Source organism: Diplotaxodon limnothrissa, linkage group LG9 (genome assembly GCF_057381915.1).
Source record: "Diplotaxodon limnothrissa isolate DT_005_m linkage group LG9, D_limnothrissa_male_GT1.1, whole genome shotgun sequence".
In the NCBI taxonomy this organism is placed as follows: domain Eukaryota; kingdom Metazoa; phylum Chordata; class Actinopteri; order Cichliformes; family Cichlidae; genus Diplotaxodon; species Diplotaxodon limnothrissa.
The window spans coordinates 14801460-14827038 of record NC_140604.1 but is presented as its reverse complement, the minus strand read 5'-3'; the positions used below and the strand labels follow the sequence as shown (position 1 = coordinate 14827038).

The following is a 25579-nucleotide window of genomic DNA, read 5'->3' as shown; positions in this document are numbered from 1 at the left end:
TGCTCAGATAATTTCAATAAGTGCTTACAGAAAGAAAATTAATGTAGCCTCTAACTGCAATTGATTTACATCGGACAAACAGACCAAGCACTATGGCTCATAATACAATTACACCTTACCTGTTTGGACTATATTTTTATATTTCATTTTTACTTGCTGCCAGGCACGTTTGGGGCCTGTTGGGTTGCACCTGCGCTCACATCACATCACAAAATAAAATGTATGAGATAAAAAATAAAATAAAATATAATAAAATAACGTGTTAAATGGGTGGAAATCCCTAGATCAATGTTTAAATTAACACTCACGCATTGACTCTGTCGGCTATGTTTTGCCATGCATGCTCCCTTTGTTTTGCAGCTGAGGCTGTGTTACTTTTTTCCTGCAAAATTTGCATGTTATCGGCATATGCTGCCATCAGAATTTCGGCCTCAAGCGCTGTAAGGTACGTTGACCGCGCCTTCTTTCCCTCCGTCTCCATGGTGACTCGCTTAATCTGTGCTCCACTAATCAGGGCTTTATGTATCCTCGTGCGCACGCTTAACTCGAGGTTAAAGCAACTCCGCGTTGATTGAACTAATTGTTATCAGCCTTTCTGAAACCGAATATTCCGAGTTGGACAGTTCGGGGTTACTCAACCCTGAGTATCGTTTTTCACTCTGAGTTTTCTAAACCGGCTTCCTGAAATAGGGCCCTGATTTTGAACTGTTGTAGTCCTGTTTTAATTCCGGATCAGTTCTGGGTCTGGTTGAATTGGGGTTTAGTCCCTGTGTCTTGATACAGGCCCGACTTTGTTCTGCCTTGCTGCTTAATTAAAAAAACTAGTTTAAGGTGTCCTGCATAGAATAGCATCTGGCTGCAGTTTAAAGACTTTTTTTGTCTCGGTCTCGGTCTTGGTCTTGGTCTCGTCTTGACTCGGTCTCGGTCTTGGTCTCATCTCAACTTGTTCTTGGTCTTGTCTTGGTCTCGATACCCTCTGGTCTTGGTCTTGTCTTGGTCTCGATACCCCCCTGGTCTTGGTCTTGTCTTGGTCTCGATACCCTCTGGTCTTGGTCTTGTCTTGGTCTCGATACCCCCCTGGTCTTGGTCTTGTCTTGGTCTCGATACCCCCCTGGTCTTGGTCTTGTCTTGGTCTCGGATTAGGCGGTCTTGACTACAAGTCTAGTTACACATAAGGATGAGCCTCTGTTCTGGTGAAAGGTCAGAAGTGCAACGGGTGAGATGAGAGAGCATTTAAGGGCGAGACACACATACAGTTAGTGAGCGTTAGTAGGCAAGAGGTGACATACACATATACGCACACACATTAGTTAGACTCATTTATAGGTGAGAAGTTGGTCATGTTTGTCTCTGGAAAGAGGAACAGTTTCTTGTTGTCTCTGCAAGAAAGAGGAACAGCGTCTGGCAGGATGTGGGGCTCGTGTTCCAGACGAGATAGAAGACAACGTTCTTTTAAACCGTGTTAAAAGTCATTGTGCTTTTGATTTGACGTATGTATATATTCTGTCTGTGACGTATGAAGGGGCGTCATTAATTCAAACCCTGATGCTATAAAAATCTGTGTATGCTTTGATTAAGTCGGAGAACCGTTCCTGTCTGCGAACAGGCACTGGTCTTCCCACGCGTGTATTCATTAAAATCAATTGTTTTGACCAAGATCTTCTGGACCATGGTTGTTTGTACTCTCCTTCATCAATATTTGAACCTTAACACTTCTTTAAAAATCTCAGTTTTCAGTTAACGAAAACGCAGTTTACGTGTGGACAAAAGGTGCAAACACAAGTTAGGTGAGCGTGCAACGTAAAGTTTGAATTGAGTGCGAATTGAAGCGGGTGCTCTCCAATCATTAAAAGTAACAAAGTCATTGAACACATTTATACAGTTACCTTTACGTTTATCAATTATATATCACAGATTTAATTTTTTTGTAGTACTATGCTAAAAAGCAACTACAGAGCGAAAGTCTGGGTCAAGCGCCGAGGCGATGGCAAGAACAAAGGAATCCTCGACGCGTTAAAGCTAGCTTTGTAAGGGATTATAACAGCAAAGTATGAAACGAAAATGTTTTCTTTGTTGATAGACTTTGTTTGCAGTGCAATTTATTTGTTGCCAGATTGTAAGATGAAAGTAGACACAGTTTCAGGCTCCCACATTTTGTCCGAAACTGTACATTAACGAGTTTTTTTTTTCTTTCTTTTTTTTCTTTCTTTTTTTTGCTGTTATTCAAATGCAACCGTGGAAATAACGAATAGAAAAAAATTCATTCATTCTTACCTTATACTAATCGTGGTGCAGGCCAGTGCAGTGCATGAACTGATGCCTTCTCCGGTCAATTCCGCTGAGAGTAAATCTAATGTCCTCCTCTACTGTACAAGACAATGGTTACCTGGAGGGATGTACCAATGTGATAGGGGTGCTGCAGAATAGTCCAAGTGATCGCTGCTTTAATTTCCCGGTCAACTATACATAAATTGCATGTCGACACGATTTTTTAAAGCTGGTGCACTAGACCAAAAGTCATTGATAACAAAAGAACAATAAATCTACTTTCTCCGGTACTTTATACGCGCTCAGTTGCAATGCAATTTAACGCTCAACTACAGATCGATGGCTTTTTGATGGTGGCCAGCGCCGAATGATGGTCAACTATAAATAGATGTTTTCTCGACGTTGTTGTTGTCACCTGGTCGACTACAAATAGATCAAATATCAATGACAAAAAAACAACGGTAAATCAACTTCATTACAAGGGCAAACCTGGTAGGGTCCGTCAGACCGGTGACAGCCATCCAGGGAACCTGTTTCAGTTGCCGAAGATTCCGCGAATTCGCTCCACCGCAGCGAAGATGAGGTAAGAGAAGGCGGGAATGCTGAATCTCTTCAGCCAAGCCGACAACAGGTACCAGCCAGGTGCCAATAGGTTCCAGGAAGCGACAGGAGACAAAACGCCAGTGCAAAGGTCTGAATTCAGTCAGAGTGCATTCGGAAACTAATCTGTTACTGCCAGATGAAAGAGCCAAATATGATTTCAGTTTCACGAGTAGCCCGCTACGTTTTCCCCGACGTTTAAAGCGCTTCCTCTTATGAGATGTGGTAGGGGTGTAATCCAGGTGATGCGGTACTCCAGATAGTAGCAGAGGTAGAAAAAAGTCCTGTCCATCAGCGTTAGTCCTTCCCAAATTCTCTGTGGCAATTCGAATATTTAACAGAGCTTCACGATCGTAGGTCAATAGAGAGTCAGCGTTGTTCAATAAAAGTGACGAAAACAATAGAAACACGCAGAGCAAAAGTGGATCCGACAACCGTGGACGGCGAGCCATGCACACCGGCACCATCTTACACGGAAGAATATATATATTTCGAGATGATGGCAGCAGCAGCAGCCGTTCTTCTCAGCATGAGTAGCTTAATGTTGTTCGTGTGTAATTCACGTTGAGTAGGCTAACCACGTTATTACATTAATGCATGTAAGGTGAACTAGCAAACATCATCATAGCTACATGCGGCTGTCTTCTTGTTTGATGGCAGATACTCCCTTCACCCTGGCCAAAAAGGCTAAAATGACCAAAGAAAAAGTGGAAAACAGTTAAACATGAGAAGTTTTTGGACAAAGTTTGTGTGTTTGTTTTTTTTTTTGTTTTTTGTTTTTTTGTTTTTTTTCCTTCATTGTTTAAGCACTGCTTCCAGCCAAGAGTGATACCATATATGCCTCATAGCTGTAGAAAAGGCTAAAATTGTTATCTTTTTACAAAAAACAGCTGAACATGAGGTTTTTGGACCAATTTTGTGTTCTCCATTCTTTAAGCACCGGTTTGAGCACCGTTTAAGCACCGGCACGGTTTCAAAAGTACCGGTTTGGCACCGGTATCGGATAAAACCTAAACGATACCCATCCCTAGTGTTGAGCGCTCAGTGCATCTGCGTTCGACTACTACGCCTAGGCTGCACTGTCGAGTGCAGATCCACTGAGCGTAGCGCAAGCTAGCAAGACAGAAGCTAAGCTCGTTGCAACATGGCAACTGCCTCAATGCTACCCGAAATTGAAGCTCCCCCACCCTCATTCAGATCTGGTGTTTGGAACTGTCTTGATTTTCATGTGAAGCATGACCCTGATGGTAAGCGCGTCATGGACAAAAGTAAAACAGTATGTCGGCTGTGCCACGCAATGCTCAATTGGTGGGAACTAGTGTGTTAGCGCAGTTAGCTTGTTAATGTGTTGACGCCGTCCAGCCCCACACACGGGGCGATCCATGGTAACTCGTTAAGGGAGATTTGTGGCGTTAACGTCATTTTAACGAGATTAACGCTGACAGCACTAGTGGGAACACAACGAATATGACTGCACATTTATGCCGACATCATCCTAGTGCAAAGACAAGTGGAAGCAGACAAAAACAACAAGCACGCATGCCACAAACTTTACAGACTGATTTAGACAGCTGTTAGCACATGATTCTCCTTATAGGGACCTGATATGTTTAATATGCTGCTGAGAATATAGCCAGAAGAAGAGTATAGTATAGCTTTTATTTTGGAAAGAGCCATTTCTCTGTAATAAACTCTCTTTTCCAAAGATGAGTGATTCCTCAATCAGATTTATTTATTTATTTATTTTTGTTGTTTCATCAACATTAAATTTAAAAACTGTACTTTTGAGTTAAAATATATATTTATAATTTTAATAAATGACAAATTAAAAAGGCATGAAAATTTTTGTCTCTAAAAAAATATTGAACCGTGACACCAAAGTATCGAACCGACTGAACTGTGAATTTTGTGTATCGTTGCACTCCTAGTGTGAGGTAAAAGTGCTACAATGAAAAACATTTCAAGAAAATGTAAAATAAATGTATTCCAGGATAAAACACAGCTGTCTTTGTCTTAACGCTGCAAATCGGTGTGTCGGCTCACTGGGCATTTGATTCCAATAACAGGCCTCAGTCTCTCCTGCTACTGGTCTGCATACTGCTAAATTTGGTATCGGTGCTCAAACCTTTTGTGTCTGTTTGCCCACCTCGGGAAGCAAAAATTTGTTTTTTTGTCAGATGAACATATGAGACACTTTGACTCTTCAGTGCAGTGTGGAGCCTAACAAAGATCTGTTTTGTGTCCCAGCTGATCAGCAGGAGGAGAAGAGTCTGACGGAGCAGCAGAGGAACATTTTCAGCTACTTGGACTCAGCTCAGCCACTACAGAGGAAACAATGAGCTCAACACAGAAGGTGACAGACAGAGCAGGGCGATATGACCAAAAATATTTATCACGATATACATTTGAAAATTTGCGATAACAATACAACTGATGATATAATTGACACTAGACAAAATACTTTACAACTGCACAACTTTATTAGTGCAAAAAAAACCCATCAATGTATTTTTACTTAAACAAGCAGCTGTTTTTTATGTGCATTAAAGTTATATAAAAATGTAACAGTGCAAATACAAATGCCTTGGAGCAAATGTCAGCCAATTTCCTCTGGAAAATCCTTTTGGTTAAACTCTCAGCAAGCAATTTGCATTTGCACTGTTAAATTTTTATATAACTTTAATGCACATAAAAAACAGCTGCTTGTTTAAGTGAAAATACATTGATGGGATTTTTTGCACTAATAAAGTTGTGGAGTTGTAAAGTATTTTGTCTCGCCTCAATTATATCGTCAGTTATATCGTTATCACAAATTTTCAAATGTATATCCTGATAAATATTTTTGGTCATATCGCCCTGCTCTACTTTCATGTGTTACTGTTTAGGCTTAAATAGGTTTGATGTTTGCTGCCTTTTTCTTAATGTAAAAAAACCCTCAGGTTACAATCAGACATTTTTCTTCACTGAACCAAGCTGGTCATTTTACCAGCTCAGCTCTAATCATATGACAGATAATTTATGGTATAAACATCTAGATGATGGGAAAGTGGTATTCTTGGACTTTAGTGCTGCATTTGATTTGATAAATGATGATCTTTTGATTGATAAACTAAAATGTTATGGATTTTCACCAGCTGCTTTGTGCTGGATGAAAAGTTATTTGGACAGAAGTTAGCAGAAGGTTTATTGTAATGGTTATTTCTCAGTTATGAACTGCGGTTTACCCCAAGGCAGCTGCCTCGCTACACTTCTCTATTCAGTTTTCACTGACGATCTGCAATATGTCTTGGCTTAATCTTGGGTATGCCAAAGGTTCCACCTTGTTTTATTCAGCCAGTGACAATTCTGAACTGATCAGCGTGTCACAACAAAATTTGCTGAATGTGTTTGACTGGATAAGTAAAAACAACATGATTTTAAATGTATTTAAATCCAAATCTATGTTAATTACAGTGGGGCAAAAAAGTATTTAGTCAGCCACCGATTGTGCAAGTTCCCCCACCTAAAATGATGACAGAGGTCAGTAATTTGCACCAGAGGTACACTTCAACTGTGAGAGACAGAATGTGGGAAAAAAAATCCATGAATCCACATGGTAGGATTTGTAAAGAGTTTATTCGTAAATCAGGGTGGAAAATAAGTATTTGGTCACCTCAAACATGGAAAATCTCTGGCTCTCACAGACCTGTAACGTCTTCTGTAAGAAGCTTTTCTGTCCACCACTCGTTACCTGTATGAATGGCACCTGTTTGAACTCATCATCTGTATAAAAGACACCTGTCCACAGCCTCAAACAGTCAGACTCCAAACTCCGCCATGGCCAAGACCAAAGAGCTTTCGAAGGACACCAGGAAAAGTATTGTAGACCTGCACCAGACTGGGAAGAGTGAATCTACAATAGGCAAGCAGCTTGGTGTGAAAAAATCAACTGTGGGAGCAATCATCAGAAAATGGAAGACATCAATCAATCAATCAATCAATCAATCTTTATTTATAAAGCACTTTTCATACAAAAAAAATGTAGCACAAAGTGCTTTACATAGTTAAAAGCAGCCCACCCCACCCTCCAACTCACTCCCCACACTCTCAATACACATATATCTCCCCCACCCCCCCCCCCCCACCCCCACCCCCACCCACACACACATACACACACGCGCACACTTAAAGAGTAAAAATTGGGCTGGGCTCGCATGAGCCAAGTGAGGAAACACTATAACAGGGAGCCGTCTGCACCGGGAGCCGGTCACAGACCGCAGCCTCCAGGCTGGGCACACAGCAGGAGGGAGGCCAAGGAGCCCCCCAGCCAGGCTGAGAGGACCCCCAGAGACCCAGCAGCCACGGTCAATCACAGCCCCGGTGCAGAGAGCGCCCTCCGAGGAAACACTGGAGATATGACACAATACGATATATTCAGGGTAAAATGATAAAATAAATAAGAACAGGATACAATATAAATATCAATAGAGTAAGAAGATTAAAAAATGAATAAGAATAAAATCAAAAAATATTAGGTAAATCCTAAATTAATAATAGAATAACAGGATAGAATAAATAAGCATAAAATAAATAAACGCTAAGTAAAAGCTAAATTAAAAAGGTGGGTCTTGAGCCTGTTCTTAAAAACATGTACGTTCTCTGCGGCCCTGAGCTCCTCCGGCAGGCTGTTCCACAGACGAGGACCATACCACTGAAAAGCTGCCTCTCCGTGAGTATGTGTCCTGACTTTAGGGACAATCAAAAGGCCAGTACCAGAGGACCTCAGGGTCCGCGAGGGTTCGTATGGTAAAAGCAGATCTGAGAGATAAGAAGGCCCAAGACCATTAAGACATTTAAAAACCAATAAAAGAACTTTAAAATCGATCCTGAAACACACGGGGAGCCAGTGCAGCGATTCTAAAACCGGTGTAATGTGGGCCCGCCCTCTGGTCTTCGTCAGCACACGAGCTGCCGAGTTTTGCAAAAGTTGTAAAGTTGAAATATTCTTCTTAGGAAGACCAGAGAGCAGGGCATTACAGTAATCAATGCGACTGGTAATGAAAGCATGCATCAGCATCTCCGTGTTGGCCCGAGAGAGAATAGGGCGGACTCTGGCTATATTTTTTAGATGATAAAATCCAATTTTGGTTACATGTTTAACATGTGGGATAAAACCAAGCTCGGAGTCGAAAATAACACCCAGGTTTTTCACTTGTAGCGAAGGACATAGTGAAAATGCCTCTAATTTAGACAAGAGTTTCTCTCTCTGAGCCTCAGGACCGACGATTAAAACTTCAGTCTTGTCCTGGTTAAGCTGTAAAAAGTTTTCTGCCATCCAAGATCTTATATCTAAGATACAGTTAAAAAGGGCATCCATTGGTCTGGTGTCATCAGGAGACACGGAGATGTACAGCTGCGTGTCATCAGCGTAACTGTGGAAGTTCACTCCATGCCTCCTGATGACACTGCCGAGAGGGAGCATATACAAATTAAAAAGTACAGGGCCTAGAACCGACCCTTGAGGCACACCACATGTCATTTTATGGATCTTAGAGGAGCATGTATCCATACTCACCATAAAAGATCTGTCAGAGAGATAGGAAGTGAACCAGTTGTGTACAGCACCAGAGAGGCCCACCATGTGTTTCAATCTGTTTAAAAGAATAGCGTGGACATACAAGACCACTGATAACCTCCCACGATCTGGGGCTCCACGCAAGATCTCATCCCGTGGGGTCAAAATGATCATGAGAACGGTGAGCAAAGATCCCAGAACCACACGGGGGGACCTGGTGAATGACCTGCAGAGAGCTGGGACCAAAGTAACAAAGGTCACCATCAGTAACACACTACAACGGCAGGGAATCACATCCCGCAGTGCCAGACGTGTTCCGCTGCTGAAGCCAGTGCATGTCCAGGCCCGTCTGAAGTTTGCCAGAGAGCACATGGATGATACAGCAGAGGATTGGGAGAATGTCATGTGGTCAGATGAAACCAAAGTAGAACTTTTTGGTATAAACTCAACTCGTCGTGTTTGGAGGACGAAGAATACTGAGTTGCATCCCAAGAACACCATACCTACTGTGAAGCATGGGGGTGGAAACATCATGCTATGGGGCTGTTTTTCTGCCAAGGGGACAGGACGACTGATCCGTGTTAAGGACAGAATGAATGGGGCCATGTATCGTGAGATTTTGAGCCAAAACCTCCTTCCATCAGTGAGAACTTTGAAGATGAAACGAGGCTGGGTCTTCCAACATGACAATGATCCAAAACACACCGCCCGGGCAACAAAGGAGTGGCTCCGTAAGAAGCATTTGAAAGTCCTGGAGTGGCCTAGCCAGTCTCCAGACCTCAACCCCATAGAAAATCTGTGGCGGGAGTTGAAAGTCCGTGTTGCTCGGCGACAGCCCCAAAACATCACTGCTCTCGAGAAGATCTGCATGGAGGAATGGGCCAAAATACCAGCTACTGTGTGTGCAAACCTGGTAAAGACCTATAGTAAACGTTTGACCTCTGTTATTGCCAACAAAGGTTATGTTACAAAGTATTGAGTTGTATTTTTGTTATTGACCAAATACTTATTTTCCACCCTGATTTACGAATAAATTCTTTACAAATCCTACCATGTGAATTCATGGATTTTTTTTTTTCACATTCTGTCTCTCACAGTTGACGTGTACCTCTGGTGCAAATTACTGACCTCTGTCATCATTTTAAGTGGGGGAACTTGCCCAATCGGTGGCTGACTAAATACTTTTTTGCCCCACTGTAGAAGCAGATTAGTCAACAGCCCACAACTGAGTCTGTCCATAGCCAGTGTTAGAAATCATCACCCAGATGAAACTACTCGGCGTTACCATAAATCACCACCTTTCATGGTCTCAGCACATCAATTGTTTTTAAGAAAATGGGACAAGGCATAGCTATGGCTATGAAATGCTCTTTCTGTATCACTTCTTCAATTATGAAAGATGTCATTAATGCACTAGTAATGTCTCATCTGGAGTATTGTTCAATCATTTGGTCAGCAGCTAATAAGACAGATCTTAACAGACTTCAGTTAGTCCAGAATAAAGCGTCCAGATTAGTGTTAAGATGTTCATGCTATACTAATATTGATAAAATGCATAATCAACTTTCTTGGCTTCCTGTACAGACTAAAATATTCTATGGCTTACTTGTATTTATAAAGAAAGCAATTCTGTTAAACACACCACATTTATTTCTGCTCAGCTGCAGTATCCAGATGAAATACATAATCATATTACACAGTTTTCAACAAACTGCAATTTAGTAAATGCTCGAGTTAAAAGTAACTTTTTGTAAAACTGTTACATTTAGAGCAACGTTTAAGTGGAATAAATTGCCTTATAAAATTAGAGAATTATTCAAACTATTCAAAACTTCAATGAACACTTAACTGTGGAAGCCCGTTTCCGCCACTAAAAAAAAAAAAAAAAGGATCCATAACTCGAAATTTCGAGTTAGTGATGCCAATCAGTAATCTATGTGAATGACGTCATTTCCTCGTTACCCGGAAGCTGAAGCCCTCAGCTACAAATGCTACAACTAAGCTAACGGTATTACATCCAGTCGTGAATGCACAGATTGCTGAGTGTTTTCAGCCTGGCTTCACAAATGATGAAATCCCTGTGTTATTAGCTGAATCACATGGTGTTACTATCAGCAAACGTACTCGCGAAAGCGCCAATTTGTTGGGATCCGTTTTTGAGTGCACGTTCCTCTGCCATGTGCTTCCGGGTAACAAGAAAGCGACCTCATTCACCTATATTTTTGATTGGCAGAGCTAACTCGAAGTTTTGAGTTACTTTTCTCAAAATTTCGAGTTATATTTCTCAAAATTTCATCTTATGGATACTAGCTGTTTTGTTTTTATTTAGTGGCGGAAACGGGCTTCCATACTTAAGATGATTTGTTTTTGAAATTTGTGTAATGTGCCTGAATGTTATTGATATTATTATTATTATTGATTGCTTATATTTTAACAATTGTGAAACCTCACTGTGGATGTAAGAGCCAAATCATGTGGATATTTTGAATCCACTTTATTGTATAATATTTTATGTGATAGTATTTGACGGAAGATGAGCAACATCTGTTGTGGAAGCTAATGGGGTTCTTTTTAAATAAACAAACATACGATTTAATATCACTGAATAATTATGTATAAATCTATAAAAATTAAAGAAATATGTAATAGGAAACTACACTATAATATAAATTATAAAATAATATAAAAGTGTGTGTGCATGTGCGCGTGCAATCAGGAGGGATGGGCATGATTTTAGTGTTTGAACAGTCATGAATTATTTTTAACAGCTGGTTGGGTGTAATGTGTTAGAACTACCAGCAGGTGGGGATAAGAGACCTTTAAGGTGTTTGGTGCCACACTCCACCTTCAGGTTTAAAACGAGTGTTAATGGAGGGAGTTTGAAGGTTGAGTTTGTTCCACGACTGCATTTCACTCACTGCCTCTGTTTGTATCTCTGTCACTGCAGGACCAACATGGAGCGAGAAGTCAGCGCTCTCAGGAGGCCGACAAACCTCACAGAAGAAAGGGAGAGAAAAAACACACCTGTGACGAGTGTGGGAAGGATTTTACTATCAAGGCTGAACTAAAACGTCATCAGGTCATCCACACTGCAGAGAGACCGTTCAGCTGTGACTTGTGTGGAAAGTCTTTTTCCTGGAAGGGTAACCTAAAAACACACCAACTCATCCACAGTGGAGTTAAAGCGTACAGCTGTGATCAGTGTGGCAGAGCTTTTACTCACAGTAGCAACTTACAGAGGCATCTAGTTACCCACTCTGGACTTAAGGCATACAGCTGTGACGAGTGTGGGAAGGATTTTGCTCTGAAGGCTAAACTAAAACAGCATCAGGTCATCCACACTGGAGAGAGACCGTTCAGCTGTGACTTGTGTGGAAAGTCTTTTTCCTGGAAGAGTGCTCTAAAAAACCACCAACTCATCCACAGTGGAGTTAAAGCACACAACTGTGATCAGTGTGGCAGAGCTTTTACTCAAAGTGGCCACTTACAGAATCATCTAGTTACCCACTCTGGAATTAAGGCGTACAGCTGTGACATCTGTGGAAAAACTTTCAGCCAGAGAGGGAAACGAAATATACACCTACGCATTCACACCAGACATGATGTGTACTGCTGTGAACAGTGTGGCAAATACTTTACAACAGACACACAGTTACAACGCCACATGTTTATCCACACTGAGGGACGACCTTATAAATGTGACCTGTGTGAGAAGACTTTTAAAGCTCCACATTACCTGAGAGAACACCAACAGATCCACACCAGAAAGAGACTCAACAAGTGCAGTTACTGTGAGGTATGTATTTATATTGTTATCTTGTCATTTTAGCCTGACTGTTTGGAACAACTCTGCTCATTAAACTGTGTTAGCATGTTAGCAATTCTACTGCATGGAAAAGCAGCTCTGAGTGATTATTCAGATTTTCATGTCAGTTATGATTTTAGTATTACTGTAGTATTATGGTGGTAGTATTGTAGTTATTGCAGCCCAGTAAACTGAGTGTGTTAACTGAAACAGTCAAATGTAATTGGACGTCTGCAGAGATGCTCTTTATTTCAGGCGACGTTCAGGATAAAAGTGTTGAAGGACTGACTTACACTGTCTTTGTGTCTTTGTTTAGAAGCAGAGCGACACAGATGGATCCAGTTCTCAACCCTGTCATCACTGTGGTGGTGGGAAAGACTTTCATTGTGACCTTTGTGGAAAAACTTTCAGTCAGCAAGCCACCCTAAAAATACATCAACGTAGACACACTGGAGACAAACTGAAATACTGCAAAGAATGTGGGAGAAGCTTCACCACATCAACTGACTTAAAACGACATGAACTGATTCACAGTGGGTTTAAAAAGCACCTCTGTGATCAGTGTGGGTCATCCTTCACCACTACAAATAAGCTTAAATCACACAAACGAGTCCACACAGGAGAGAAACCATACAAGTGCAGACACTGTGACAAAAGCTTCTCACAGTCAAATGGTCGTAACTATCATGAACGTACACACATGGAAGGAAACTACAGCTGTGACCAGTGTGACAAGAGCTTCAGGAATCTCAGTTCATACTCCGAACACAAACGATCCCACGTTACTAATAAACTGTTTCACTGTTACCAATGTGCCCAAACATTCACCTCATTGTCTGCTCTGTGCAAACATCAGCGTGATCACTCAGGGCTGAAATCACTCCCATCACTGGATCACAGTGAATCTGAAGAGACAGAAAGATCCTCTGGTTTCAGTGTCAGACTCAAAAAGCTTGAGATCAGGCTCCACAGAGTTCAGATAGAATCATTTGAACTTGTGTTGAACTGAACTGGTTGCTGGGCTGAACTTCTACATAATACAGATTTACATGGGATCTTATTTTCTGTTGTTTTACTGAGTCAGTTTTGTCCTTTTTTCTCTGTCCAGGGGCCCGTTCTTCGTAGGTTTTTAGTTCTTTCAAAGAGAGTCTTGGAGGTGTTCGATGTTTCTGTTTTTTCTACATATAGGAAGAAACTATTTTTCTAGCTTTGTGTAGTGTGGAAGTTTTTAATGTTTCTTTCATCTGTGATGTTCTTGAATGTGTTCACATGAAGATGGTACAAATAAACTGTCCTTTTAGCTTCTGCTCCTAATTTATTCATTATTTATGGATGTAGCACAGCAGCAGTGTCTTGATTAACACATGGAGGGCTCGGGATCTGATGGTGTCATCTCTCTAATTTGCCCACTGCATAAATCTCACTCTTTGCCAAGAAATTGAAATAAATCTTGTTTCCCTGCTGGATAGTGATCCACTGTAACTCTGCTCCTCCTTCCTGTTTAGGATTTCTGTGGCTGAAGTAAAATTCCCTCCATCCATCACTTATCCCAGCTAACCCAAAGTAAAATAAAGTTTTGCTCATCATAAAAAAGCATTACAATAATGGGCATTACCAATGCAAACTGAATAATACAGAAGATGAAAGAAGAGGCTTGGATCAGTTAATAAAGCTCATGATCTCGATTCATTGTGGCTGCTACACAGATACTTCTGGGTCACTTCTCTCAGTTAGGAACCTTCCTCACCAGTGGCGTCGTTAGGCCTATTTTAGGGGTGCTGAAGCCTCCCTAAAATATTCTTAAGCCCCCCTAAATAATTTGGCGGGGTTTTTTTTGTTTTTTTTTTAAACTTATTCGATTTTTGTTTTTTTACAGAACTTGCAGACAAATTCAATATAAAGATGCAGGAATATGAGTTTAAAGAAATAATAATATAAACCTGTCGCTATTCACACAAATATGATCATAACTCGGTTGGTCCCTTTCGCTTTACATTGTTAAGGTAGCGTCAGTGCTTCGTTATCCAATCCGTTCCAGTTGTTCACAGGGGACATCCACATGACTGAAAATCCAGTCCTCGTTTTCACTGCTACTTTACACTCCGCTCGTATACACCTGCGGACACACTAGCGTACATGTGGCAAACGGCAAGAAATCATGGATATATGCAAGTTTTTCAAGAAAGTAAGTCTTCATCACTGGCTGGTAGTAACAATTAGTTAGCTCCAGCTAACAGCGGAGTCCCATGTAAATAATGAACCAGGTGCTCCCCATTTTGATAAATAAAAACCTGGCTAGCGCACTAAGTTAAATTCTTAGCATAATGTTAATTTCTGTCACTCGTTTTAGCTCTGAAAAATCGAGCTGTGGTATGGTTATCATCAGTGGAAATAATAATAATCACTCCATCCCCATTAACCTGTAGGAGTCAGGGCAGAGGAGCACAGAGAGGCAGAGGGGAGAGACGTCTGCTGGAGAGGTGAGTCAAAGGATGGAGTCATTTGTGATGCAGACAGTCTGATTAGAATTTTATGGGACTCAATATGGATATGAAATATGAAACATTTCAGTCACGGTACAACATATAAGACCTGTTTAACTTGAGCTTTTATTTAGGAGAGTCAAGGTTAGAAAGTGGAGAGAGCAAAGAGAGATATATATATATAAGTCAAATTAGCCTGACTCACATATTTTTGAGAGTTCTATTTTAATATTACTTCAATTCAAGTAATTTAGTAATATTTTTCAGGGCTTTAAATTGCAACCATTTTAGTCACATGCGTGCTCAAAATATAATGTTTGTAACTTCAAAATATTTGGAAGCAACAGAAGTCATGATATTAGCAATTTACATTACAATTCAGTATGTTTTAATGTATCTTGAAGGGTGAGGCAGAAGGGGAGGCTGAGGGAGAAAAAGGTCAACAGGCAAGTTCAAGTCAGAGAGAGCAAGGAGAGACAGAGGAGCTGCAGCAAATGGATCGAGAGGCAGAGGAAGATCAAGTTATTACAGAGAAAGGAGAGCAAACAGGCCAAGAGAGGGAAAATGATGAAGCAGCTGCAGCAACTCATTCTACTACAGGGTTTGATTTAGGTGACAAAGACACAAGGCCCAGACAGGTGAAGCTGAAGAGCTATCCAGCTGATACTTTTGGTACACAGAAGCGGGCATTTAACCACAGCTGGTTTGAAAAGCACAACTGGTTAGAATATTCAGTCAACCAGAATGCAGCTTTCTGCTTCCCATGTAGAGTGTTTGGCAAAAACATCAAACATGATAGTTTGGTCAGTAGCGGTTGCAAGAACTGGAAGAAAGCTTTAGTCATCTTTGGCAAGCATGAGATGGCACAAACACATAAGGACAGTGTTGTTACATGGAAAAGCTACCAGGGAACTAGCAAACAGGGAAACGTTGCACAGGTGATAGCAACTGCAAATGTGAGTGAGATAGTCGAAAGAAGAGAGTATCTCAGACGAATTGTTGCAGTCACCTCTATGTTAGGGAGACAGGGACTCCCTTTTCGTGGCCATGATGAAGGTGAAGACAGCCTAAACAGAGGGAATTTTCTTGCGTGCATGGAGCTTTTGAAGGAGTTTGATGCTTTTCTTCAAAAACATAATCCCCCATCAAATGCACAGTATATCTCACCAACATCCCAGAATGACATGATTGGAGGTGTACAAGCACATTTTAGAAGGCTTCATCCTGAGGCTATCTATGTGCATTGTTATGCTCATCAACTCAACCTGGTTTTGTGCAATACTTGCAAGGCTGTCCCAGAGGCTGTGGAGCTTTTCAGCTTGTTGGAGTGTGTGTATTCTTTCTTCAGCACCTCCCTAGTCAATCATCATAAGTTCATGGAGACTCAGGCAAAGCTTGGATTGACAAAAACTGAGCTTGTGCAACTTTCAAACACTCGCTGGGCATGTCAGTTGCGATCAATCAGTGCAGTTCTTGAGACATTGCCTGCCATTTTGGAGTGCCTATCTGCAATTGGATCCCCCATAGCTGTTGGTCTCAGAGCAAAGCTCTACAAGTTCTCAGCAGTCTATGCACTACTGATGTTTTAGTCGATTCTGTCTGTAACCGAAGGACTCCACAAATTCCTGCAGAAAGAGACTTTAGACCTGGCAGAAGCGTTTATCTGCAAACAAGCTGTGTGTGACACAATTAAGGGAAAACACTCAGATGCATTTGCTACAGAGCTGTATGAGAAAACCAAGGCCCTGTGTAACACCCACAGTATCCCTGAACCAGGTGCCAAGACAAGGCACAAACAGAGGAAAATGGAGGATTTTGTCCTGGAGGCAACTGTGGGTTCACGCACTGAATTGAACAACTCAGACACATTGAAAAGAGAGTTACTTTTCCCTTGTGTGGATCGGATGGTTGGCGAGCTTGATCAAAGATTTTGCAGTGTAGATGCAGGGCTGCTAAAAGGTGTCCAGGCATGTAGTCCTGAATCTGAGAACTTCTTGAGTGAACCACACTTGAATGAACTTGCAAAGCACTACAGACTTGACCTGAAAAAAGAGGAGGTTCTGGTGGCCAGAAACTTTCTTACCCGGAAAACAGAGGCTGGATGTCCACCCAAAAATATGTTGTCTGTGTACAACCTCCTTGATTCAGACATGTTTCCCTCTCTGAAGGCAACCATCCAAGTTGCCCTAACAGTGCCTGTCAGCAGCTGCTCGTGCGAACGGTCCTTTAGTGCACTGCGTCGGCTGCACTCCTGGCTGCGTCAAACAATGGGTCAGAAAAGACTTCACAGTCTTGCAGTCATGTCTATTGAAAAAGACACGATTCAGCATCTGAGTCACAACAGAGTGATTGACCGATTTGCCACTCTTAAAAACAGACGTCATTCTTTGATGCTTCCACCCACCAAGTAACTGGTGATTGCAGCCAGAAAAATTTACTTTTTTATTTTCAGTTTTTTTTCTTGTTATTGATGCAGCAAACACATTTCCTCTGTTTTTTTGTTGTACTGTATTATAAAGCAGACTGAAATAAAACAATAGATCTATTGGTGGCCTAGGATGTTTAATCTGTCCAAAAAAGTAGGAAAACAATTTCTCAGTCTTTGTTTTCTGTTTGTGAAATTTTGTGCTCATTCACTACGTTCGTTCATGTCGTGTACATCTCTTGGGGGTTAAGCCCCCCCTGTCCTTAAAACCTAGTGACGCCCCTGTTCCTCACCAAAACTGACTGTTGGACCACACCCCTGGTTTCATGAGAAGTTGTTTCAGCCATGATTTCTCTTCCTGTATTTCAGAGTAAAGACTGAAGTGACAAATGGAAACATGTTTAAAAAACGCAATGTGAGAGAGACGTTGAGGTCCTTGGAAGTTACCCTGGGTTTTTCTGTCACCCTGCTAGATGTTACACACCTTGTCATTGGACTGATTTCTACTGCTGGACTACTCCTGGGGAGAGTAACAATACTCTTACTAATTAGCTCCCTTTCACACCTTTGGGGATATTTATTTTTGTGCTTGCAGCGCTGTGAGCCAGAACAGCGAGAGAAAAACCTGCAACAGCGACGAGCCGAATGCTTAAGTGAATCCCAGCAGCTGCACATGTGCTACGCTGATTTAGAAGATATCTTTGCTCTTCATAATTCATAACTTCATAATTACACAGGGTGTAATTATGAAGTTATTGAGCTGCACATACTTTACGACCTGCTTAAGTTCGAGGTCACAGCGTCTGTAGAGCAGCTGGAACATAATGAAGTCTACAAGGTTAAAGTTTTATCTTCACTTGTCGTTCTCTCTGCTGCTTGGTTTGATGGATCTGAGAGCTTTTGTTTTTATTACTGTTATTATAATTATCATTAATATTTTACTCTTTAAAAGCTTTAAAATAGTGTTTGTGTTTTGAAAAGTTGATTTAAGAATTGAACAGAAACATCTGTCATAAAAATCGCCCAAAGGCACAGAGACAAACTCAAAGGATGCAACCTGTAACTTTCTCTTCCTTCATGTCAGCACCATCATCGAGCCAACAGGTCTGTAGATGACGCCATCAACATGGCCCTACACTTCATCCTGCAGCATCTGGACTCCCCAGGAACCTACGCCAGGATCCTGTTTGTGGACTTCAGCTCTGCCTTCAACACCATCCTTCCAGACCATCTCCGAGACAAGCTTTCCCAGATGAATGTGCCTGATCCCATCTGCCGGTGGATCACTGACTTCCTGACGGACAGGAAGCAGCACGTGAGGCTGGGGAAGAATGTCTCGGACTCCCGGACCATCAGCACCGGCTCCCCTCAGGGCTGTGTTCTTTCTCCTCTGCTCTTCTCCCTGTATACTAACTGCTGCACCTCCACCCACCAGTCTGTCAAGCTAATCAAGTTTGCAGATGACACCACCGTTATTGGACTCATCTCTGACGGGGATGAGTCTGCCTACAGGAGGGAGGTTGAACGTCTGGTGTCCTGGTGCAGCCACAACAACCTGGTGCTGAATGCCCAGAAGACAGTGGAGATTATTGTGGACTTCAGGAAGCACACAGCCCCACTCCCCCCCATCATCCTGACTGACACCCCCATCACCTCTGTGGACTCGTTCCGCTTCCTGGGTACCACCATCACCCAGGACCTGAAGTGGGAGCCCACCATCACTTCCGTCATCAAGAAAGCCCAGCAGAGGATGTACTTCCTGAGGCAGCTGAAGAAATTCAACCTGCCAACACGGACGATGATGCAGTTCTACACCGCAATCATCGAGTCCATCCTCACCTCCTCCATCACCGTGTGGTACGCTGGAGCCACTATCAGGGACAAACAGAGACTGCAGCGTGTTGTGCGCTCTGCTGAGAAGGTGATTGGCTGCAGACTCCCATCTCTGCAGGACCTGTACACCTCCAGGACACTGCGGCGTGCAGCTCGGATCTCAGCTGACCCTTCTCACCCTGGACACAGTCTGTTTGACCTGCTCCCCTCAGGCAGGAGGCTCCGGTCCATTCGCACCAGAACCTCTCGCCATAAGAACAGTTTCTTCCCCTTTGCTGTCGGACACATGAACAATAAACGTACGACTGTTCCCACCACTAACACATGACCCTACGCTGTGTTCACTGCATCATTCCATGTTTGGCACTGATCACCACCTGCACTCATGTATATATCATGTATATATCTATCCACTTAGCACTTTTAATTCTTATTCTTATTTTTATATTTTTATGACAGTATGTTTGCACTGAAGCACCGCAGCAATTTCCTAATGTTGTAAACCTGCTCAACATTTGGCAATAAAACCCTTTCTGATTCTGATTCTGATTCTGATTATTTATAGTAAATGCATATAGCAACAGTAACACTTTAGTTTGGATTTCATAATTTCTGTAACTGGAAAATATTATTTTGTTTAAAGACAGAAGTGACTGGGTAGTTGCAACATTAAAGTGAAATATTTAATAGTCTAATAACAGATTATGTGTTGAAGCTGTCGTTTCAGGAGGAGAGAAGCTGCAGAGAGGCGTGTAAGACTGCAACTCTGCTTCCTGGTCCCAGCTCTGGATAGTCATATTTTAGGGGGTTTAATAAATGTGTCCATATTTCTAGAAATGAGAGCTGCTCCATCCAAAGTGGGATGGATGCCGTCTCTCCTAACAAGACCAGGTTTCCTCCAGAAGATTTGCCAATTATCTATGAAGCCCACATCGTTTCTTGGACACCACTCAGACAACCAGCAACTTAAGGAGAACATGTGGCTAAACATGTCACTCCTGGTCTGTATCCCAATTCAGGGTCTGCAGCCTTAAAGGCCGCGTTTTAAGGCCGATTACGTCACAGCAACGCGACGAAGGCTGTCCCAATTCGAAGGCTGCTCGAAATGCGGCCCTCAAATGTGTCCTTCATTTCCCTGAATTCTAAGGATGTGTCGGTGTAGACTTCGTGGCCCAACATATCCCAGATTGCATAGCACGGCGGTGGGTGTGGATAATTTTGCCGAAAAAAACGGTGGAAGCGGAGCAGCCAAAGTGTAAACGTTTAAAAGTAAGTACTGTTATGATGTCTCAACAGGACCTGGAAAAACTAGTCCATGCATTCATTTTTAGTAGGCTTGATTATTGTAACAGCATCTTTACAGGTCTACCTAAAAAAATCAGTCAGACAACTGCAGCTCATTCAGAACTCTGCTGCTCGAGTCCTCACTAAGACCAAACAAGTGGACCACACCAGTCCAGCTCTGAGGTCTTTACTCTGGCTGCCTGTCCGTCAGAGGATAGACTTTGAAGTTCTGATGCTGGTCTATAAAGCTCTGAATGGTTTAGGACCAAGATACATCAGTGACCTCCTGACCCAGTATGAACCTTCCAGATCCCTCAGGTCACCTGAATCCGTTTTTTTTATCAGTTCCCAGAGTCAGAACCAGACACGGAGAAGCTGCATTCAGATTTTATGCTCCATATATCTGGAACAAACTCCCAGAAACCTCAGATCAGCTGAAACACTCAGTTTATTTAAATCCAGGTTGAAGACTCACCTGTTCTCAGCTGCATTTGAATTACATTTTGAATTGCATTTGAATTGCATTTGAACTACACCTCTTATAAGGTGTAGTTACACACCTTATAAGAGAAGCACATGAGAAGAGAGGCGACCTAGCTGTATTGTGGCTGGACCTAACTAATGCGTATGGGTCGATCCCACACAAACTGGTTGAGCATGCTTTGCACCTCCACCATGTCCCCAGCAAGATCAAGGACCTAATCCTGGACTATTACGCCAATTTCAGGCTTAGGGTCACTTCTAGGGCAGTTACTTCAGACTGGCACCGACTCCAAAAAGGTATAATAACAGGCTGTACCATCTCAGTTACGCTCTTTGCCCTGGCAATGAACATGGTGGTAAAGGCTGCGGAGGTGGAGTGCAGAGGGCCGTTAACAAGGTCAGGTGTTCGTCAGCCCCCTATCAGAGCCTATATGGATGACCTCACCATTACAACATCATCAGTTCCCGGGTGTAGGTGGATCTTGCAAGGTCTTGAGAGACTCATCTCATGGGCAAGGATGAGTTTTAAACCTTCCAAGTCAAGATCGATGGTACTGAAGAAGGGCAAGGTGACGGACAAGTTCCGGTTCTCAATTTCAGGAACCATTATTCCATCCATAACGGAACAACCAGTTAAGAGCTTGGGGAAACTCTTTGACTCCAGCCTGAAAGACTCTACTGCTATTCAGAAGGCAAATGAGGAGCTGGGAGCGTGGCTTATTAAGGTGGATAAGTCCGGCTTGCCTGGAAGATTTAAAGCCTGGATCTACCAGCATTCCATCCTGCCCCGAATCCTGTGGCCCTTGCTTGTCTATACAGTTCCAATAACTACTGTGGAATCCCTTGAAAGAAAGATCAGTGGCTTTCTTCGTAAGTGGCTGGGACTTCCTCGCAGTCTCACCAGCGCTGCCTTGTATGGGACAAGCAACAGCGTGCAGTTACCCTTCAGTGGTCTCACAGAAGAGTTCAAGGTGGCTCGCACACGAGAAGCCCTACAGTACAGAGATTCTAAAGACTGCAAGGTGGCATCAGCAGGCATTGAGGTAAGGACAGGAAGAAAGTGGAAGGCTGAGAAGGCAGTTGAGGTGGCGGAGTCACGCCTAAGGCAGAAAACACTAATGGGGGTCTTAGCAACAGGGGGAGCAGGCTTGGGGTACGTCCCAAAGGCCCAGGTCAGCAGGGCACAGGGAAAGGAGAGACACCAGCTACTCCAGGAAGAGGTCCGAGCAGGTGTGGAGGAGGAGCGAGTAAGCAGAGCTGTAGGCCTTGAGCGGCAGGGAGCATGGACAAGGTGGGAGGGCACCTTGCAGCGCAAGGTCACCTGGGCAAACATCATGCAGGCAGACTTCCACCGGATCCGATTCCTAGTGCAGGCAGTATACGACACTCTGCCAAGCCCAGCAAACCTCCATCTGTGGGGAAAGCGCGAGACACCTGCCTGTCCCCTGTGCTCTGGAAGAGGGACCCTAGAACACCTCCTTAGCAGCTGCCCAAGGGCCCTGGCCGATGGTCGGTATCGTTGGCGGCACGACCAGGTGCTCAGAGTAGTTGCTGAAAAGATTGCCTCAGCAATCAGCACCAGCAAGCATCATCATGCTCCGAGGAAGGCAATCTCTTTTATTAAGGCTGGAGAGAAACCCCAGGTGCGCCCACATTTGACAACTGGCCTTCTCAACACAGCCTCTGATTGGCAGCTACAGGCTGACCTGGGTAAACAACTAAAGTTCCCTCAGAACATTGCAAAAACATCACTCCGGCCAGACTTGATAATTATTTCTGAGGCCTCAAAACAGCTGATCATGCTGGAACTCACAGTGCCCTGGGAAGAGCGGATTGAGGAGGCTAATGAAAGGAAACGAGGAAAGTACCAGGAACTAGTGCAAGAGTGCAGGGGAAGGGGCTGGAAGACTTTCTATGAGCCCATAGAAGTGGGTTGTAGGGGCTTTGCAGGACGATCACTCTGCAAAGTCCTAGGCCGGCTGGGCGTGGCTGGGGCAGCCAAGAAGAGGGCCATCCAGGCTGTGAGTGAAGCGGCAGAGAAAGCCACAAGGTGGCTGTGGATTAAGAGGGCTGATCCGTGGGTAGCTACTGGTACGCAAGTCGGGGCCTGATCACCCCCGGCTGGGTCGCCTGGGCGAGGGTGTATGATGTTGTGAGACCCGAAACACCTGATGACCCTAGGATACATCACTGAAGATGCGTACCAGTGCATCCAGGAGATGTGTCTTTATAGTTAAACTCTGGCTGAGCCAGTGACGCCTAGGAAGAGTCTAGGTGACAACCAAGAAAGTTTGGTGACGACTGGAGAGACAGATGACAGCTCGGAAAGACGGCTCCAGGGGCAGGGTGGGCTAGCATCCCGGTCTGCAGTTTTCGCGAGAAAGCACCCAAAAAGCTATGGAAAGCCCTAAAGAAAGATACCCCCAGGAGACCCCGAGAGGGGGGGAGGATGAGGTCTCCAATCGGACGGACTTAAGGTTAACGACTAATGCAATGGAAAGGACTACGAGTAAGACATGTATCTGCGGCAAGCTGTGCAAGAACCAGCGTGGCCTAAATGTCCATCAGGCTAGAATGAAATGTTTGGAGCGGGAGAGTGAGGTGCAACGCACAGGTCCTGAACCTGGTGAGACGCAGGAGGAGCCCGGCCAGGAGGCACCCCACAGAGCCCAGTCCCTCCATGCACAGGACTCTTCCAATCCAAGCAGTGTAGTTCCACAACAGCGGATTAAGTGGCCCCCAGCCAGCAGCCAGAGCGAGTGGCAGAAGTTTGATGAGGATGTCTCCAACATCATACAAGCTGTGGCCAAAAGAGAGAGACCCGAAACACCTGATGACCCTAGGATACATCACTGAAGATGCGTACCAGTGCATCCAGGAGATGTGTCTTTATAGAATAAAGCACCAAATCCACACTTTTAAGCTTAAATTCTTTTTAATCAATTTTAAATCATGCTTTTTATTTTTGTTTTTTAATGTCTCTGTAAAGCACTTTGAATGACCTTGTTGTTGAATTGTGCTATATAAATAAACTCGCCTTACTGAATACTATGTCACTTATTTATGTGCAAATGTTTAATAATGAAGAACATTAAAGCATTACTGTTGGCCACATGTCGGCAAAGTTATGTGACATTAGTGATGTTTGTACTAACTTGGTTTTAAAGCCTTTAAAATATTCGCTGTTCAATAGTCGACCTTAATCTTACAGAGAATGTGATGATTTTATGGATAATTAAAGTCAGTCATATATCCACAAACACAACAAGCTGAAAGTCAGTGATGCTGCTCGGTTTGCAGTCCTGAATATCACGGCACAAGCAGGATTCACTGCACTGTTAATGTTAGCTATGTTATATTGCTGCCTCTGTTCGGTGGTGTCGAGCCAAACGGACTTTAACGTGTGTTTGAACGAGCTGACGGTTCACTCGTTAAGCTGAAAGAAAGATGCCTCCGTGCAAGCTTGAACATGTTGCGTATGCCGTCGGAACTGGATTTCAGTCTAAACTGGTGTCCGTGTTGGTCCTGCAGAGAATCAGAGTTGGAAAAGTTGTTAATGTAGCAAAAAACAAAATGTAATGCATTTTGTTCATAATCTCTTTAAAGTCATGATCTTTTTTTTATCGCTGTCACTGGAGTGGGTAAATGAGTCTGCAAAGTTAAAAAAACAGATTTACATTTATTGTTTATTACTTTTATCGTCATCATCCCATTTATACACATTTAAGAAATAACGTGTAAAATAACCTTTTGTTTGCATTTGGAGACTCGGCGTTTGAACCATCCCAGATATCTGCACCAGGGAACCAACTTCTCAAGCCGGTAAAAAGGTCAAGGACACAGTTACACGATCGCTAAACTAACCTGTTTTTGAATAAAAGAAAACCATATAAGCATGATCCCTGGAATCTCGGTTTAAAAAAAGAGAAGCACTACAAATTACTTTTCTTATGTTTAGTATACAGGAGTTGCTGCTCACACTCTGAGTTGCACTAGTGTGTCTGTCAGACGCCCGCACGCGCAGTCACGCCGGACACTTCCTGACCTTATTTCCACGAGCCCTCGACTCAGCTGCAAAGTTCTTACGGGGTCAGTTTCATCAGAATTATCTGCCATCATTCAGACATAAGTTGAGCAATGGTTTAACCAATTTTTTCCATCAAGCCATGAAGGGATGCCGGAATTAAACAGAACATAGGATGTAAGTTAAGGAAATATAAGTTTGACCTTGGAGCACATCTCCTTCAGCGTTCACAATAATGGATTGCATTTCTCTCAGTCAACTGACTGTTTAGGGGGGAAAGCGGCTAATAGTTAGTGGGCTCTGTGTTTGTTGTTTTTTAATCACACTAGGAGTGAACAAAAGCAGAAAACAACCCTGTAAAGATGCAGACTGTGATAGTCTGGTTTATACCACAAATCTTACCAGCTGTAACTGAGTTTTTTGTGGTTTAAGTTATAAGTACGTGTCAAGACTTCTGTCTCCCAGCAACATTGCCGATGTGATCCTTCTTTTTTGTTCCCTATTAATGATCTACGGTAATATGTGATATTGCCCCCATAAAATAATAAGGCTTTAATGAAATCATTGTGATACAGAGATTTGGATTCTTGTGCGTGCAATGTGCATGAAGTAGATAAACAAGAAATTTAGTCAAGATTGGATGTACTTCTGTGTTTACCAACTGCTCCAAACTGACTTTATGCTTCATACGTGTCAACTCAGGGAACTCCTGTTGTGACCTCCCCTCTGTGAGCACACACGCACACACACACGCACGCACGCACGCACACACACACATGCACACACACACATGCACACACAGAAAGAGAGAAACAGAGAT

The 25579-nt window shown here is 43.0% G+C and overlaps 2 protein-coding genes across 2 annotated transcripts in view; both read left to right on the top strand.

Annotated features, from left to right (window-relative positions):
- The first annotated feature begins 5092 nt into the window (after window positions 1–5092).
- The window catches only part of LOC146625338 (uncharacterized), a 169047-nt gene continuing 148560 nt past the window's right edge, over window positions 5093–25579 (top strand). The window contains exons 1-2 of the mRNA XM_085362773.1: window positions 5093–5221; window positions 11370–11732. Coding sequence (XP_085218899.1) covers window positions 5204–5221; window positions 11370–11732 — 381 coding nt within the window. The 5' untranslated portion in view covers window positions 5093–5203. The remainder of the gene's footprint in view (window positions 5222–11369; window positions 11733–25579) is intronic.
- Window positions 14386–23767, top strand: LOC146625343 (uncharacterized). The gene is made up of 4 exons (XM_085363225.1): window positions 14386–14412; window positions 14654–14707; window positions 15115–15382; window positions 20805–23767. Exons 1-4 carry the CDS (start codon window positions 14386–14388, stop codon window positions 22844–22846), a joined length of 2391 nt encoding a protein of 796 aa, XP_085219351.1. The 3' UTR covers window positions 22847–23767.

Coding starts and splice junctions, on each gene's coding strand:
- LOC146625343 (XM_085363225.1), top strand. CDS start 14,386: ATGGATATATGCAAGTTTTTCAAGAAA. Junction 14,413..14,653: donor TATGCAAGTTTTTCAAGAAA/GTAAGTCTTCAT, acceptor ATTAACCTGTAG/GAGTCAGGGCAGAGGAGCAC. Junction 15,383..20,804: donor CTATCCAGCTGATACTTTTG/GTACACAGAAGC, acceptor TATAAGGTGTAG/TTACACACCTTATAAGAGAA.